This window comes from Chaetura pelagica, unplaced genomic scaffold (genome assembly GCF_000747805.2).
Source record: "Chaetura pelagica isolate M959 unplaced genomic scaffold, ChaPel_1.0 scaffold7, whole genome shotgun sequence".
Classification (NCBI taxonomy): Eukaryota; Metazoa; Chordata; class Aves; order Apodiformes; family Apodidae; genus Chaetura; species Chaetura pelagica.
Genome location: NW_009953920.1, coordinates 67758 through 87361, shown reverse-complemented (window position 1 = coordinate 87361; position 19604 = coordinate 67758). Strand labels below are relative to the sequence as shown.

At 39.8% G+C, this 19604-nt stretch overlaps 1 protein-coding gene across 1 annotated transcript in view; it reads left to right on the top strand.

Annotated features, from left to right (window-relative positions):
- AMPH (amphiphysin) overlaps window positions 1-19604 on the top strand; it is a 124779-nt gene that overhangs the window by 50422 nt on the left and 54753 nt on the right. Inside the window, exons 2-4 of the mRNA XM_010001542.1 lie at window positions 963-1043; window positions 11359-11413; window positions 17315-17409. Of these exons, the coding sequence (XP_009999844.1) occupies window positions 963-1043; window positions 11359-11413; window positions 17315-17409 (231 nt within the window). The remainder of the gene's footprint in view (window positions 1-962; window positions 1044-11358; window positions 11414-17314; window positions 17410-19604) is intronic.

Sequence of the window (19604 nt, the reverse complement as noted above, 5' to 3'; positions counted from 1 at the left end):
TTGAGAAGAGTATGTGGTGATGTCTATATGTTTATGTATAGTATCTGTTGATTGCTACTGTTTTCTACTTTCATTTGTTTGTTTTGGTTTTTTCTGTGAAAATGAAAAGTTTGTTCAGTTTGTCATGGAAGAGCAATCCAAACATCACTGTGTGAGATGGTTCATCCTGCATACGAATACTCCATAAAGATTTGGGGGTTGCTTGACAAGAAGGATGAAGCCTCTTTGCAGCTACATAGGTGCCTTCAATATTAAAATAAAAGGGTAGTGCTGAGATGTAATAATAGAATACATTTATTGTGGTTAAATACAGTGTAGAGTGTAGCCATGTCCAGTTACTTTTGAGAGTGCTATCACGTGAGTAGCCCTTACTACTGACATACTGCAGTATATTTATTATCTAATGAGTAACAATTCACTTCTGGATTATTGAGGGGAGCAAATATGAACACGAGTAGAAGTTTTAAATATGCATCAGCTGTAACAATTTCTCATGCAGTCTTACAGATCTTTATAACCTATGACCTTAGGTTGAAAATCATGCAGATAAGAATATTAATAGTGTTGGATGTAATGAGCTGTAAACAGAAGAAGAACCTAATGAAGTTTAATTTTTTTTTTTCTTTCTCTGCCTGAATGGGAGGACAACTTGCAGTGCCAGCAAATTTCTCTCATTCTTCTTTGTTTTGAAACCCTGGGATTCTTTGCTAAAAGAAAAGTTGCTTCATTAGAACAAAGACATGCCCCCCAAGGACTCTCTGCTTTGAAGTTTCTTTCCACAGTTATGCCATATTTCTGCTTTCACCCTTTTTCATTTTGACAAAATGGTTTCCTGTGCGAACTTGAGAAACATTATTCCATGTAACATCCACAAAAATGAAATGCTATTTAAGCCTGAGCGATGAAAATAGCAACATTCTGTGACATAAGTATTAAGCTATTCCTTTCTGTTTTCAATACAGGTGCTTCAAAAACTAGGAAAAGCAGATGAAACAAAAGATGAACAATTTGAAGAATACGTTCAAAATTTCAAGCGGCAAGAGGTAAGTTACTTTCTTAGTTTCTTTGACTGTGTCTTGAAGAGAATTCAGTGTATTTGAACTTGGTGATTTTGAAGAAGGTTTGTGCTACAGGGTAACAGGTGAAAACATACTTTGGGAGCAGGTGGCATGACATTGTTGTGCTATTTTTCAAACAGAAGGGACAGTTGGATTTGTGCATGCAGAGAGCTAAGAAATATGCTCATAATAAAAGGACATACTGTAATCACCTATACCACCATGATGCTAAAACCACTTGGGATCAATGGAGTGATGGTGCGTTTTCAACATCACTGAGAACAGAACCCAGCCCTGACTAAATACAACCTTGTAGTTGCGTTCTTAGGAAGAAGAGACGTGAGTTCCTGTGTGATGTACTCTAGGTGACCCTGCTCTGGCAGGGGGGTTGGACTAGATGATCTCTCGAGGTCCCTTCCAGCCCCTAAGATTCTATGATTCTATGATTCCTTAGTTGCATTTTGTGGGTTCCTTTCATTGCTGGTGTATAATAATACTGGGTTTATACGAGCTGAATAGGTGAATAGTTTCAGGCGACTTGGTGTTCTTTCACTCCCTTTTGGTGCAGGAGGCTGTGGTGGCAGTGCTGGTGAGGATCTTACTGGTGAGCAGGGCTAATTGCTCTCAGTGTTGCAAACACAAGATGTGACAATGAAGGTGCCCTGAAGAGTTTATCATCTACTTCCAATACAATCCTAAATTCTAGCCTCAGTAACTCCTTGCTTTGTTGGACAGACTTGTTGGGTCCGAGGTGATTAATGGTGATTAATTACATAGTCTAATACAAATTAATACCTACCATGAGCTTCATTAACGCCACCAAAAAATAGCCTTGTTATGCAAGTATGAACGGAGGTATCTGCTGTCTGTGTGAGTTATCACGTAGAACTCTTACAGAGCAGCACTGGAGGGTGAGAAACTACTCCCAAACATTTTACACAGTGCAAAAATTGGTTCATGTCAGTGTTGGCAATTTCTGCCTTGAATCAACCCCCTCTACCACATGCACTTCTCTCCTTTCCATGTAAACACAAAGCCTGCATTCTGACTGCTGGGGTGCTTATTCACTCTTTTGCATCTTAGCCTTTATTTTCCTCTCTTAGTGTAGAAGGGAGGGAGGTTTCAGGAACCACTGGTCCATGAAGATTTTTGGTCTTCCCCAAAGATAACAGTGACAGGAAGTAAGATACTATGTTTCTCTGAGAAGGATGGTTCTTCTGTCAAATTTCTTGAGGTCAGGAAGATGGTGGGTTTTAATAGGTCTGAAGAAGCATGAAACTCTGCAGAGATTAGGTACCTTCCCTTTTCCTCCCCTTCCTCTTTTCCAAGTACACAGGGATATCAATGGAGCATTTCTTTCTTCTTGATTGTCCTTATGTTGCTGCTTATCTTTGCTGTCAATATTCCAGCTGTTTGCACAGCTAGTAACTGTGTTACCAGAAGTAGAGTGCATCTGTAAGGTTCTTATTGGGTGCAGAAGGAGCAACTGAAGCTGCTGGATATTTTTGTAGCTACAAATTCTGACTGAAATTTAAAAAGAAAGATGAAAAAGGAAAAAAAATATCTTTTCAAGCAAAATTATGTCTCGATTGTTTGTTTTTTTCTGTCCTTTACCAAGAATTTTCAGTAATGGTGATTTTCAGCTCAAAGTCTTGCTAAGGGCTAAGGAAGATCTTAGTATTTCATCCTTTTTATTTCCTTCTCCATTGATGTACAGAGAAGCAGTAATAAGCAGTCAAGAACTCCGTAGGAACTGCATGATGCTAAGTCCAGATGTGACTGGGAGCCAGGGGAGGAACTGGGCAGGGAGAAGTGAATGCAGACAGAACTACTACAACTCTCTTGAGTAACACATGCAGATGAGGCTCAGTCCCACTGGCACACCAAACGTGTGTACATTTGTACATGTATTAAACTAATCACATATGCCTTCTGTGCTCTGCCAGGCTCACTCTCAGAAAGTTCTTTTGTGCTGCAAACAAATGCTGCAAAAACACTGTTTCTGCCCTGTTCACCAATAAGAAGCTTATAAATGACTTACATTTTCTTAGTTTTGTTCATGCTTTGGTCTACAACTAACTAGCAACATGTTAATGTATGCATCTGAACTGTCACTCTTACTGATTAATGTCTTTGCAGATCTGCTGTCTTCTGGGAACTCAGGCAGCCACCATCTTTACATTCCATTCTGCTTTCAAGATTATCTCTACAACTCTAGAGCCTTTAGAAAAAGAAAAATTAAAATTTAGGTATTTAAAATAAAAAGACAGTCTGGATGATTGATTCCTGTGTTGAGGCTGTTGATTTGGGCCATTCAGGTGGCTTGCAAGCAGAACCACCCATATTAGAGGTTGTCCCATCTTCTGCAGTTCCCTCCAGAATTCTTGGTCTCTGTGGTGTTTGCTGACCTATCCAGGCTTTTCTTTGGCAGAGGCAGTTTGAGAGAAGATCCAAGCTTTTCTTTGTTTCTTGCAATCCCACTAAGCAGTGATTTGACTGTTCCCTGGCCATCTCACCAGGCTTTGAGGAGGACTGTCACTTCAGTTCTGTGTATCTTTGGAAGCTGTTTGTAACAGTTGGTGCCATGTGGGCTCTGGGGATCCTGGCAATCTGAAAGCTTTGAAAACGTCTGGTTTTCTTTTTTCTCTACCCTATTGAGCATGCAACATCTGGGAGGGCAACTGGTCTTAAGTTAGAATGATCTCTTTATTAATACCCTCCAAAGATAATAAATGAGGACTCCCAGTTCCACTCAGGGAAAGGGCAGAGAGAGGAAAGAGAGTATAGGGCTCATTACCCAGGGAACAAATAACTGAAACCCTGAAATCTTGTCACACTATTCCTTGCCTGAATAGCAGATTTGGTAGTGGTTATGTATCAAATTCCAGAACACCATGTGTAAGGATACATCCAGCAGATCTGTATGTAGGAAAAGCTCATTTGGACTCCTCAGTGATCCAGTCCTCTCTCTTTCTGAAACATCTGGGTGAGAGCCTCTTCTGGACTTGACAACCCATAGTTGAATTACCCAGATGAATGAATCACTATGGAGCAACTGAGTCATTCCATGTCTGGAGAGAACAGAGCATAGGGACTTTGCAGAGCCTCAGGACTTTCCCTATCAGAAGCAGTAAGCTGCTGTAGCTAAAGCCAAGAGTAAAAACATTTAGATTTTGTACAGTGAATATAGCTGTTATTCACCTTCCACTTAAGCTGTAAATTGAAAATTGCTACTCTGAATCAAAAATTGTAGAACAAACAAAACATACATGAACTCATAAATGACACAGGTTTTCAGTGTATTGCAAGAAATGTCTTGAGGCTTAAGCATTTCTCTCTGCAGAGCTAATTGTGGATGTGCTCAGTCTCCTAATAGACCCTGAAGTTCAGAAGTGGGGGGGGGGGAACAACTCCTGCATATTTCTCTTGAATGTGAAAATATAATCAAGTCCTTCAGGGATTAACCTGACTTCTAATCTCTGCTCTGTTGTTAAAGTAACTGCGTCTTACACCTTCTTTTTTTTGACAGGTGGTAATGTAGCAATTCCCTTATTCCCAAGTATATTTTAATGACTCACAGTGCTTGCTTAATGTCTGTATGAGATCAATATTCTATTTCATGTCTATGCATATTTACCTCTCATTATTTTTCCATACATAGTTATAAGACTTATTTTACAGACTGCAGTTAAAATATATTTTAGCATTCAAAACCATTAATAATATGTATTGTATATTTACACACAGAGACAGAAGAGCTGCTACTACAAAAGCAGTAGCCCATGACATGTCAGAATAAAGCAAAATGTCAAGTTCTGTTGTCGCTAGTTTATAGAATGAGGTCAAAATGAAGAATCTTTTGTTGTTGTGTGAGTAAAGCCTGCTTCTGTCGACTGCTTTACTTAATGTGTGCCTCAGGGTAAAAGCTGCTTCTCAGGAGTAATTATTAGGTGGCCTGATAAGGTTTATCCTGGCCAGATCTACATTTCACACAAGCATGCTTAGCTGCCTCACAGCTGTGGCACAAAGTTGTTCTGTGAGACAATATTTATTGAAGTGCTATTTGTGCATCAGATATGCCACTGATTTCTTTAAGTTCATTCATGAGGCAAGATACCCAAGAATACATTCACCACCTCAACAAATTCATTGCTGCCACAGATGTGCCTCTTGGCATCACATGTGGCCCCCGGCTGTTGCTCCAGACAGAAGCACATGGTTTTGGCCACAACAGATTTGATGAAGAAAGGGAGCTTCAATATGTGTTATAATCATGTGAAATTCAATCTGCGTTCTGCAACACCTTTTCTCTGGGCATTGCTAGGTAGCCTATATATCTATTTGACCACATTTAAACCTACCTTATGCCCTTCCCCATTTTTCCCAAGATGAGACATAGTGCACCATTAAATCTCATCTGAACCTTGCTAATTTCCAATCAGGCAGGATACACAAGGAGAGGTCCTCTGTTTTATGCTGCTAAATTATCTCTGTAGGAACAGGCCAGATCCATTCAAACTAATTCCTCACATCCAAGGAAAGAGCTGCTGATCCAATGTTTTGCTTTTTTAATTCTGCCTATTGATTGCTCCAAACTAAAATCTAAACCATGGTCACAGTGGGGCGGTTTTGATTGCCCCTTGGATATAAACTACTATGCCTCTGAAGCTTTAGCAACTGTGCTAATTGTTTTCTCCCAGGCAATGAAACTAGATGGTCAATTTATTTCTGACTCTTCTTGAAGCAGACTGGTCTGTGTTTCTTCAGCAGCCCTTTGGGATAACTGGCCCTAGCAATAGCTGACCTAACCCAGCTCTGGGATTTAATACACAGACTGAATGTGATCCAGTTGACAACAAAAAATTCTAGACAGTTTACTCCTAGACCTGTTAAAACATCACTTATATATGTTATTTAAGAATATAGTTATGCAGTGGTAGGGATAAACAGAGGCCAAGTACATGTTCAGAAAGTCTAGTGTGACTTTTCATATGTATAGATTACATTTAGCCATAGCCTTGTAGACTGTGCCCTCACTGTCTTTGTACACAGCAAATTATAATTAAAGCCATCAGTTTGGGCTGCCAAATATTTTCTTTTCAGTTTTCATCTGAGACAGAGACAGTTGGTTCAGTGGAAGGGTCAGTTAATTAGTTAAGCATCACTGCAGGCATGGAGCTTTCTCACCTGGCTGCTGGGAGTCACTGCCAACACAGGGCAGAACTCACAGGTTCTCACCTTTGGAGTTCATACTTTCTGGATTTGTTTAGATTGTCTGAGGAGCCTGTTTGATTTGATGCATTTTGCTTCAACTCATCACATTATTTAATAACCAGGACAATGAACTCCTTAGTCTTGAGCCTTCTTAGTGGCTGGACCAGAAATTTGGTGCTCTCTTGGTAGGTACTGGGATGCCAAAACCCTCTGTGTTTCCAGAGAAGCTTGTAAACCCAACTTTTGCTGAAGTGATGCACTAAACAAATAATTCAAACCCCACATCCCTTACAACTTGTAGAAAGACAAAGAAAAAATGTGTTTCTTTAAGAAAACGGTTCCAGAATTTGGGAGTTGGTTCTAGAAACTATTAGGAGACTGAGAAAAGGTAAAATAGGGTATGCAGATGTATTTTATACTGAATTATGGATTTGTCCCAATAGCCCCTTGTCAAGTTTCACTTAATACAACAGTTCTTTACATTCATATTTCTGAGTTCCCTAAAGTACCTACCAGTAAATACTACTTACAGTGTTTGCAAACAGAGAGACACTGCTGCTTTACATTGCAGCTAGTAAGTGCACCTTACAATGAAGTGTGTCTTCCAGATGACACAAAAAATGCTATCTTCTGAGCTATTTCGCAGATGTCTTAGTGATGGAATGACAAAATTCCAGTATTAGACTTATAACTGCATCTGGTTTGCATTTCTATGGGGGAAGTTATTAATTAACCTATGCTCCAGATCCAGCATTGACAGTGCTCTTGACTCAAGATAAAGTGGAGTGATTTTTTTTTGCTTTTGGTATCAAGCACATGCTGTGCTGACCTTTCCTGTGAAGAAGATGTATTGTGTTTACATCCTGTATATGACATGATAGAAAAATCAAACTCTTCTATTCTGTCTGGAAAGCTGTGAACAAATGATGTCTGGCAAATAGATCATCCATTTCCAGCTTTTGTGGAGGCAAGGTGGCCTTTAATTTCTGATTGGAAACAACTATTTTTCTAATGCATTAGGAAGCAAAAGCTGATAAGGCACAAACCATGTTTTTTTATGGTTTTAGTCATTAAGTTTTTGTAGGTCTCATCAGTCTTACACCAAACTGTACTGTGGCTGTCTTTGCCTTAATTCCCATGCTAAGTATGCTTAAATAGTATTACAGAATCACAGAATGTCTTTGGTAGGAAGAGACCTCCAAGATCATCTAGTACTCTTTAAAAAGAAAAGAAAAGCTAAACATAGACAAATTTTAGTAGTACTGAAAAGCTTAACACTGCTGTAAGGGTGTGTAACATCTGCAGCTGTAGGTGGCAAGGTCCTGGTAACACTGATCCTCCTTATCTCACTGGGTGCACATGTCCTTCCTGGCTACATAATAGTGACCATGTAATAAGACCAGAGAGTGGAAAAGGGGATCTGACAGTGACAGTGACTCTGTGCTCCAGCATTCAGAGTAGGAAGTTGCTCTTTGGGACCTCACTATGTCAATTTTCCTAATCAGAGATGGTTTTGGGGGTTGTTTCCATGCCTTGCTTGCTCTTAGGTGCAGTTCAACATGATTGTCTGGCAGATTTTTGGCCATTTGTATTTTGACTTTTACCAGGTGAGCTAAGAGCACTGATTTCTGGTGCTGGAGTCCTGTGAGAACATGCCTGCTGTTATCAAACAACCTGATTGTGAGAAGTTTGCTATTAACTATGCTATTGAGATTTCTCTCTGGAGTTTTCTTGCATATTATGAAACTCTGACTCATTTTGCTGCCTCATGTAGAACAAACAAAAAAAAAATTATGAAATGATAAAGTAGTCATCAGTGCTCTCTTGGGAAATCTCATTTCAGAGCAGCAAAACATCTGCAAAATAACACCTACTTTTCATGTTCCTTCAAGAAGCTGTATCTCAGTTAACAAAATTAATGAAGATACTTGGGACAGTGGTTTCAGAGCCACCAGATGCTTTCATCTGATAGACCAGAAAGGAATCTTAAAGCAGTGCTTCTTAAAACCACGACATCAGGGCTCACAAGGTTTGTGGAGCCTGCGGTGCAGTATTTTCAACCTGTGAATATTAATTAGTTTGTCAGGTGATAAAAGTCTATCTACCTTCACTAATAGTGAGCTTACTACATCAAGATGTGTAGAACAAAGGCACATTTTCTCAGAATTCACAGAGCTGAGGACTTCTGATGCAAAGTGCTGTTTCTAGTATTTTACAGAAAGGTGTAATTCTGCTGCCACTGAAATGGAGAGATTTGCTCTCATATTCAGTGGGAGCTGACCCTTGCCCAGGGGTGCTTTAATGTCATGTATCATACATTTGCATATGTCTCTGTGCTGCTTAGATATTTCAGTGACTTGTGACCTGTTAATAACCTGGACTGAGGGAGATCCATGCCAAAATTATTCCTTTGAATGAATTGTCAGAATTCAAACCAGCACATATGGCAAAATATTTACTTCATGCTTTACTGCTTTGACTTTCTCTTGTATGTTTTCCTGAGCAGTGGTTGCTGGTGACTCATGACATGAATCAACCACAATAGATCTTACAGTGGTTTAGTGTACCAGTTGTAAAACTGCACAGCAGTACAGTTATAAACACAGTGTTTGAGCAAAGCCTGTCCCTGACACACTGTTTGTGATGTGCTAGTTAGTGACAAAATGACACCTGTATTAGTGAGGATAGGCCTTTTACTGTACATGAGGACAGTTAACAGGGTCCTGAGCCTTTCAGCTGCATTGTGCTGCTTCTGAGACATCAGAAATTCTTCAATAACTGAAAATTGTTATTGTATGGGTACCTGTTCATCTGGACCACGATGAACAATTGAGTTTCTCTGAGTATGTACCTCCCATTTTTACCACAAGCTCCAAGGCTATACTAGCGCTCAAGCCAAAGATGACACGAATTGTAAAGATAATTTCTATACCTTCATGTTACTTCTCAGAGTACCTTGGATCCTCTCAGAGGAGACTAGTATGCATAAAAGGGGAACTTCCCTCCTCTTTCTGCTGTATGGTTACACATACTGCTCTTCAGATCCAAGAGCGAGGGATTCCCCTCAACGCCCGCCCCGGTTCAATCTCCTTTCCTGTGTGGCAATTTGTTCATTTAATGCTTTGCTCTGTGGAAAGCCAACACCTTCTCTCATCTCTATGCTTCCCTTTCTAGCACAGAAAGAAGTAGAAAAAAGTCACTTCTGAAATGCATTAGGTTTCTACTGTGTTAGGTAGGATGATAAAATGTTATGATTTGTTAGCGTGGTACTTTTTACTGAGCAGTATGAAGATGTACATGTATGTATTTTCTTGAGGGACACAACATTAAACTGCTACTACTTTCAGAACTTTCTACTGTTTTGTAAGTATGTTTAATCCACTGGTTACTCACCTGGTGCCTGTCTGACCCCTGCTTTGATATGTAGCTTTGATCGTGAACCAAGAGGAAGGATTTGCCTTTCCTTGGAGCATCAAACATTGTCCTAAATCAGAGACAGATTAGTGGGCTGGGTGCTCCTGCACTCTTGCTGTTCCTCAGCAGCTGTCACATATCACCCTGGTGGGTCTGTTAATGTGCTCAGTATTTAGTTGATTAATAGGTTTAATTTTCAAAAAGAAGTTTTGCTTCAGATCAAATCAGTGTAAAAGTGACCTTGTTCATTAAATTCATAAAATGAATTCAGTCTGCCCACTCAGGAACTTTTACCTTCTAAATTCTTTAATATCTCCAGGACCTTAAAACAATTGTTCTCTTCTTATGGTACTTTGATCCAGTTCTAAAAGCCTCCAGTTCCCTGCAGAAAGCTGGGAAAGGCAGGTGAGTTTGGTGGATGTAATTTGCATAATGCAATGTGTACTGGTGAGGCAAGTGAGTATTTTTAGAGAACTACTGTTTGGATTTAATGTGGCTGCAAGTAGATGGACTCTAAGCTCCAGATGGTCCCTTTCAACCTGAATTTCTTATGATCCTCTGTCTCTGAATGCCCTGAACATCACTGCTGCTGATGGCAAATCCTGTACTGACATCAGAAGTCCTTTGACTTAAGTGGAGTTACAACAGCTTATAGCAGTTGAGACTCTCTGCCTTCTCAAGTATTCACACATGAAGCCATTGGGTGTCTAACATTCACACGAATATGATAAAAGCTCCAAAGCAGTCAGTTATATTTTGCAGCTGACTTTTCCATATGGTGTGGCTGTATGTGAGAAAATGTGACTGCAAGCTGATATCCCTGCAGTTTCCAATGCTTAAATAAATACTTTGAAGGATATTGGGAACTAATACATGTGGAGCATTTCCAAAATCTTCAGGATACTTAAGGTGTCCTGGCCAACAGCTTCTTAGCAATAAAGCATGTCCTATAGTGTAGCACATATTTTATTGCAAATCCTAGGAGCTGTGAAGTCTAACTTGTCGTACAGTCAGAGATAAGGTAGAGCAGCAGGGTCTTTCCAAGTTTTTCAAAGGTCATTGGTATAATATAAAGAAAGACCATTTTTATGTATTTGCCAAAGAAGCAGCTGAGATTTCACAGCAGACTGCAAGGTGCATCAGCCAAGCTAAACAAAATAACTAATGCTATCCGGTTTTAGTTGGTATTTGCTTGAAAAAAATTAAAATGTTGAAGTACTTGGAAAACTGTTAGCAAAAGTAGTGAGTCATTTATGTATGGGCATGGGTTTTCTGGCCTCATTTGAGTGGTTTCAGGTGGAGGTGCACCATTCTTGATTATACTTTTTTGTTTCAGGTTAGGACATTGACCAGGCTGACTTGAACTGTTCCTTGTTTAATATATGCCTGTCTGTCTTTGACTAGAATTCTTACCTGTACAGGTGACTGATAAAATAAACCCAGAAATTTTAGCCTAGACAGTGCACTGTGCATAGCATCTTGTCCAAGCCATCTTTTCTGTATGAACCTGTACATATTTCTAACATGTGACAGTATTCATCAGAGAGTGCCTGAAATTGCATTTTTTTGTTAAGTTTGATATCCTGTATGTTCTAAGGCATAAAATATAACTGAAATATGTTTTCACTTCCTTGCTTTTTTTGTTTGTTGTTTGTTTTTTTTTCTTTTCCAGGCAGAGGGTTCCAGGCTCCAGAGAGAACTGAGAGGATATTTAGCAGCCATCAAAGGTGCTTTTTATGTTTTACATCATGTTTTCATAAAGAAAACTTCTGTTAAAAATTGAAACAAGTAGGCTTGTTAAAGGTACACAAAGATAAATAAAAGTAATATTGCTTTTGTCATTGGTAGTTTTGCTATGGATCTGGCGCAGGCTTTCTAATGTGTTGCTAGGTATTCTGCACCTTCAATGTCAACTCATGTGTGTACAGTCTTGCATGCATGTCTCATCCTTGGCTGACTTTTGTGTGCAGGACTGCTGTCCAGATTCTCATACTGCTCCACGTTTTGTTACTCATCTTTGAAAATGCTGGAATATGAAATACCCCATGCAAGTCAAGGGATTGCTTCATCTCCACAACTCTAATATTCCCCAGTATTAATGGTTAGATGATTACTTCCTCCCCCAAAACCATGCTTCCAGCTATTATGTGTTTCTGACTGCTCAGTCCTGAAATGGGATCTCTTTTGATACTACATTGAAAATCCAAGTAGCAGAAGCTCACTGGTCAGTGCTTAAATGTCAGACATTAAGTAACCAGCTATATAAATCCTATTGAGCGTTTGTAAATCCAACAAACTCAACTTAGCACCATATGCAGATTGTTCTCTTTCTCATCCTGTGTCTCTTTGGAGGAGCTGAAGGCCAAGTGCTTCTTGAGATAAATATATATATATGTAATCAATACATATGTATGTGTGTGTATTTTTAACATGGCTCCAGTCCAGTAGGGAAAAAATTGCAAACCAGTATTAATTAACATCCCTGGAAATCACCATGTCATAATAAAACATCAGCAACTATTGAAATGCAGGGAAGAAAGCCCCTTTTGATGGGAATGGTCAAATGGAGAATAAAACAGTAAATCAATGTCTGTGACTCTCTATTATTTGCTGGATGGGCTGGACAAGGAAAACCCTGTACCAGATGAAAGATATTTTACCCTGAAGGGATTTACACAATGTCTTTTGTTCTTGGAGGAAATTTCAGCAACGGTCATTTTTGGGACCATTTGGGATGTTTGATTTTACATTCTTATTTGTTGGACATCCCTTCCCCACACCCATTGTCAGATGGATACTTGGCAGCAGTGTGAGGAGGCTGTTTGTTGGCCAGATGGCTTTTTTTGTCATGTAGGCTGACTGTTTACATGCTGCTTTGATTCATGTGTTGGTGACAACAATGCTCCTCTCCATATTTAAGTTTTTCCCCTCTTTCTCTGCCTTTCCTAGTAGTTTTGCATTCATGGACCTTCTGCTGGTTTACTGCTAGTGGGCTATTCTCTGCACCAAGTTATCTTTTTAACTTGGCATGAAATTTTTCACTGTGAAACTTTTGCCTTTCTTGCCATGCTTTTCTCTTCAGCTTCTTTCTCTTGTTGTAGCATGGAAGTCCGTACTTGAAAAAAGATTGGACTGACATTCTTACTGAGAATGGAAAGTGTTTGCAAACACCTCAGTATCTTCTTCATGTGTTCAAAAAGACCTAGTCATAAGCAGCTTGCAAAAAACCTTGAAAATGCTATTCTCCAAGGCCAATGAGCCAGCAGTGGGCATCACTGGCACATGTGTTGGCACATCTTCATGCTGTGGAGTGGGAGGACAGCCCAAGACAGTAGTTCACAGACACAGCACTGGGTGGTTCTTCCCCAAAGCTGATTATCTCAGCAGTGGCAAGGGCCCTACCAGAATGTGAATGGCAGATGCAGATCCAGCAACTGCTACAGCCTTTTTTTTTTTCTATTATTTGAAGGATTGTCATTGGTGAAACGTTTTGGGGTGGCTATGCACAAATGCATGGGAACCCCAGAATTTAGGCACTGGAGTTGGATTTCTGCATCTAGGATATCTGAGCCTTGGAGGCATGCTGTCATCAGGGGCTCCTTTTTCAGGGAAAAAGGTCAATTATATCATTAAAAATTAAAGCACTTGACATTCTTGTACTCTTACATGTGAGAGAAAAGCAGTTAGTTTTAAAGGGTTTCAGGAACGGCAAGACAGCTAACACTTTATGAAGCTGGTATGTTGTCAGTAATAAGTGTCATTTTGCTGAAAGACTTTTGAGTGACTGGATATTAAAAGTTTGAAGTACAAGATCTAGGCATGATTTAAGCAAGGAATGGCCAACTGAGCTTTGTTATGGCCCTCTATCCCTTTATTTTAATAGACCTGACAGTTTGAGGTTTAGTAACCCATATTCTTAAAACAAGAACTTTTGCTGTATTCAGGCACCTCATCTCACTCAGAGGTGCTTCTTGGTCTTAGCTGGATCTTGATCTTTGCTGGTGGTTACTCAAGGAATCTGAAGAAACATGTCATAGAGCTGTTGAATTTGTGAATGGTTTTTATGTACTGTTTTATTTCACCTGCATGGTAGTTTAATGTCTGTTGAGTGGTGTTTGTACTGACAAGACTGTGTACTATCCCCCATAGCTGTAATTGTCTCATGCCTCAGACTTCTGTCTCTTCCAGTCTCCTTGGCAACAAGTATCTGGGTTCTCTACTTCATTGCTTATTTTTTTTTAAGCTTTTTAGAGCTGTAGGTAACTTGAACAGTTTATGGGCCAGCTGTTAGAGAAACCCTAAACCATCCTCCTGTTGTCTACCCGGAGCTCTTTGCAAGTACCCCTGCAGATGGTGAGGTACAGACCTGGATCCGCAGGCAGGTGGCAAGATGGCAGAGGTGAAAAGGAATCCTGAATCATGAAAAAGAAGTTCCATGCTTTTCAGGTGGCTTCACATAGTAAGAAATAATAACCAGTCTACAGAAAAGGAAAGGGGGGCTTTGAAGGGGTGTAATCAGTTTTGTTGCCCAAGTTGTCAGACTGAGAGAACTGCACATACCCTCCAGGCACACGAATCTTAAAATCAATCTTGTAATTTCTTAGAAGCAATAAAACTATTCATCATCATTCTGCAAAATTTTGTAATGAATTATGAAATGATTAAGTTGTTTCAGTGGAACCTCTAATGGGTAACTAGCAGTAGCAGATATAACCCTTATGGCAGGATAGGTCGTTTCCTGGGACAACCACACTGGAAGTTTTCTTCCCCACTCAAATACTCAAGTATTAACAGCCAGACAAAGGTCCCTCACTCCATCAGGGGAATGGAATTTCCTCCATGATTCAGCCTAGATTTTGTTGTCAGGGAGTGAGGAAACTCCACAGTACTATGTGTTGTGCAGCTGGCATGGAGTCCCCAGCCAGACTAAATCTCCATAGGAGTCTGAGTACGTTGGAACTCTTGAGGGAAAAGAGTCACCTACCTGCTGCCCTATCTAGGGTGATTAATGGGAATGTCTCTGGACACCATCCCCAGGATACCTACAATGTGGGGCCTTCTAGGAGTGCTTTTGGATTCCTGGGGCAGGAGCCTTTCCAAGAGAAAGAGAGGTGATTTCATGCAAGAGTCTGACTTCAGTAACTGGATTATTTAGCATCATTTTTTTCCTAAGCAATTCAATTATTTTGGCATTTGTAGTTATTAAATAAGTGACCCAATTACCAAGAAGTGCTACTAAATGAAACAATTGACATTGAATATCAATTTCTAACTGTTCATGAGCATTAAAAATTCTTTTCTCATTTCTTAGTAGTTTAATTACTTGCTTTAAACAATTTGTCTTTCTCAGTGATAGCAGTTAAAAACAGCACAGAGACAGCCTGCAGTCTATGGCTGACACTAATCCTCTTAACTTTAGTGCTGAGTAATGCAGAAAAGGTATTAGTGCATAAGAAATAATTCTATGTGAAAACCTGGCAAATAAAAAATCATTGGACATTGTAATTTAGTGCTCACAGGCATGAAAAATAATGGAAAGCCACTGGATGAGTACTTACCTATGCACTCATTCAGGGTATTACAGTCAACCTAGTAATATGTAGTAAGTTTATATATATATGAACCTGCTATGTAGATCCTGTAGATGCAGGAGGAGGGAAGTAGGATGGGTGATCTTGGTGTGTAGAAATTTCAGACAGAAGCCTTTGATGAAGGAAGCCAAGTACTGTAGTGCTCACTTGCCTCACACTGCAGCTGGATTAGACTAATTCTTGTTTTTTACAGGAATGTGGTGGCATGGAGGATTACCAGATTCTCAGAACTGAAAAGAATCGTAATGGTGCAACTTTGATATGACTCAAGCTTGTGATATTAAGTGTCTTTTACTTATTTGCTTAAGCAGATACATTCCTGAGTCCCGTAGTACTTTTAAAAAAAAGCCTGCATAGGAAAAGGTGCTCTGTCCAAGGCTGGTCTGTGTCCGAGCTGAATGCAAGCTGTAGGAGGGATTAGCCAGCAGCTGTGATAGCCTGCCTGCTGCAGGAATGTGCATGAAAGGTTTAGCACACAGCATGCTTAAGGGCAGAAGCTCAGGTATCAGAAAGGATCAAGCGTGAGCAGGGATGTGCAAACCACCTTTCTGGTCTGTGTGTTTGCCCTGAGTGGACAGAAACATCCTTCTTAGGCGTGGCAGTACCGTGCTGGTCTGACCTTACCTCCTGAGTTGTTTAATTTGTAGTGGCATTAAAGATTTTACATGAGTCCTGACTGGAAAAATATGTGAAGATCATCTGTAGTTTACAGTCATCTGGCATATTCTAGGCAAAAAAAGCCCCTTCATTCAAGAACCCTTTCTTAGCTAGTGCTAGATCATCCTAAGAATTAACCACAAAGAAGAGTGAGAAATGTAGCTTAAGTTTTTTGCACTATACCAGTTCTCTTAGCTGAGCTCTGTCATTAAAAACTGCCCACAAGACAATCCCTGAAGAGATCAATTATCCTGCTTTGGCACAGCACCTTTGGATTTAAGGGTGAAAGCTTGTACCGTCTGAATACCAGGGTTTCCTTTGTCCTTGTTCTTCACCTTTCCCATGCCATTCTTTCCCTTGAGCCCACGGTCTGAGAACAGCCATCTACTTTCAGCTTTTTCAGTATCTTTTTACCAATCCTACCCATTCAATAGGGCACTGTTCTTAGATTAGGAAATGTGTTTTATTGCATTGATTTTTCTGTTGTATCTAGAGTGTGTGTTTTGAAGTACATGGTGGAATGGCTAGTGACTAGGTAAAGTCTGCCCTTCTAGACATTCAAGTGAATTCTCTTCTTCCACTCCTAAACATTTACTTGTGTGGAAAACAATAATGTCAATGTTATTTCTAAATTCAGCTACTGAGCAGTTAAATCTGAAGATCACAGTAGGGATATTTTCAAGGCAGCACAGGTGTGATGCAGCAAACAGGCTTTGGATGGAGAAAAAGTAGTGGTTTCTCTTAAAAAGTAATGCTAGATAAAAACATTAGCAGTGTTTTTCAGATTTTGCAATGAAGTTGAAATAAAGACATTTTAAAATTACTGTTTCTGAACTGACTCTTCGTATGTTAGGTGAGATCAGTTTAGTTTCACTGGATTCAGAACCATATTCAGGATCTAATGTATTTGTGTTTCATCAGAATGAAAAGGCAAACCCCAATGCCTTCACTGAGGGCAGCAATTTATTTACTAGGGTCCAACTGATCTCACTGAAGATAGATTTAGGTTCTTTCTTGTAATATTGTTGAAGCTACTTTACACTTTAGCCAGTTCCTCAGTGTATTATAGTGTGAAAACCATCTTTAGACCCTGTTCTTATTTCACCTGTGGTAGCAAGAGGTCCAAAGGTGACTGATGCAGTTTATCTCAGTGTACTTCTCTGTAGACATCACATATAAATATGGATTCATTCTTCTGCGAGGGAGATTTCTTGTTAATCTGGGGGAGCTGAGTGAACATAAAGGTTTTGTTTCAGCTCTTGAAATTCTATTTTAAACATGCCAGAGGGAATAGTAGAGTGTGTGCATTGGGTCAAAATAAAGATATTTAGTGATTGTTTATTGTAATTTGCAGTTATATGTTCCTCCTGTCAATTACAGGGATGCAGGATGCCTCGAAGAAGCTTACAGAGTCTCTTCATGAAGTGTATGAGCCAGATTGGTACGGACGAGAAGATGTGAAAATGATTGGAGAGGTAAGAGGTGCGGAAAGAGGAGAAAAATATTTTGGCTGCAAATGGATTCGTCTGAGCCGCCAAGGGGAAGTGTGGACCCAAAATTTCACTGCATTCTTCGTTGCATGTTAAAACCTGTTTTTCGAGCATAGAAGTTACTGGTCATGTGGAATGCACCTCCTGCTGACCAGATGCCTCATTTGCAACATCTTTTTAGGAATGGGCTCACATAAGTTCCCACTGATGCCGGCATCAGTGTGAGCAGAATCGGTCCTGGTAGCAACTGATTGACATGTTTGTACAAGGCATCTTACTTGCAGTTTTGCAGTCAGGATTCTCAATTCAACTGAATGTTGAAAAGTTATCAAATCTGGTTGTCTTGGTGTGCTTTATAATGACTGTCCAGGCAGTGGTGCTAAACAGGGTACCTGGTGGGACACTCATCTTTCTCTGACAAAGCATTGGATTTAAGGCCAAATTAGGCTGCAGAGCACTATTCTTTTAGTCTTTCTGAGGTTCCTTCAGTGATTGGAATAAAAGAGGCTTTTTTAGAGGACCTTTCAACAGCTTAACTCGAGGTGCTCCAAATTGCCTGCTTAGAGTAAATAGCCTTACTTCTGAAGGAAGTTTGTCAGCAAGGTCGTGACAAGAAAGTTCTGAGCTGTTATCAGTGCAGCTTTTAACTACCTGCTGTCTAGTGCACAAAGACTCCTGGATAATGCAATTAACAAGAAACTGAAAGACAGCATTCTTCTGAAATCTGGGTCATGATTGCCTTTCTTCTCTGTGCCTGCCTTCCTGGACCCTCCCCTGCTGCTGAAGATGTGATGTATTTTTGATTTTAAAAACAAAAGATAAGATACCATACCATTTATAACCTGGTAGGTTAAACAGGTGGAAGAGCTCCTGCTACATCTTGCTGTGGCACCTTATCTTGTATCTGCAGAGTATTAGATTCTACACTCAGAAATCTGTAATTGTGTACAAAACAACCAAAATTTGGCTCTTAATTTCTGTTACATAGAGGAGTAAATGTTAGGTTTGTCTTCTTAATAGGAGACTCATGTGGACAACATTACAAAATTTCTGTTCCTGATTTTTTTCCCTATATAATCACAGAAATAGACTTGTGCATCCCTCAACCCGGCATAAAGAAGAATGATATATTTGTGCAGTCCAAATGATCATTCCAAAAAGGATTCACCAAAGTGACCTTATTTGTCTGGTTGGAAAGATGAAGGCTAAAAGCAATGTTTTTTGAGCCCATTAGCTTTCAGAAAGCCTCCATGATTTGAACTTGTCAAAACTATGTACCAGCGACATACAAAGGCAAATGCACAGGACTGGCAGTAGCCTGCTATGATTTAATGCTGTGCTGCTGTAGACCACTGTGCTTAAATATTGTGATAATAAATGAGGTCTTTCTTTTAAGCATGATTAATAGATTGTTACAATTCATTAGAGACTCTGTTAGGGTAAGAAGTGAATTAACTAAACGCTGGCATCAGACAGCATTTAGAATGTGCCCTTTAGTGGCTCATGATAAAACAAACACTAGGGAATAGCTTTCCAGTCTTGCTGGTGAGGATAACAGCTCTGCAAAGCAGTGCTCACCCCCTTTAGCCTTTCTCCTGTCAAAGAAGGGAGTTGGTGATTTTTGAATTGTGCAAAACAAAAAAGGGGGGTGAGGATGTTTAGCCTGTGCTAGTGACTTGTTCAGTTGAGAAGCTGGGACCTTGAGCACTTTCTCTATGTAAAAGAATTTGCTTAGGGCAAGGAATTTTATCCTGCTCCCCACAGGGTCCTTGGCACATCAGCTGCATTAACATGTTCTTGAGAAAACTGCAAGGCATGTCTCTTAGTGACTGCCCCAGAGCTGCAAAGTGGACTGAGGAAAAGCACTTCAGCTTCTGAAAGGGTTGGATTTTGTTAATTCTGCCTGCTGATGTTGGCAGGTTTCGTATCTGGCAGCCCAGTTCTCTAGTAGTACAGGGTAGAGATTCATCAGCCATTTCATCACGTGTACCTTAATGGCACAAAAAGTATGGGATGGAAAGACCTTTCTCAGGCTGAGTCTCCACAGCTTTTAAAAATGACCAACTGAAACTAAATTTACAAATCCTTGTAAATTATAGGAAACGCACTTATTTCTTTTCCATTATTTTATCTGGTCTTCTATTTTTAGTTGTAGTTTTCTCTGTAAGGAAGGTTCAGCA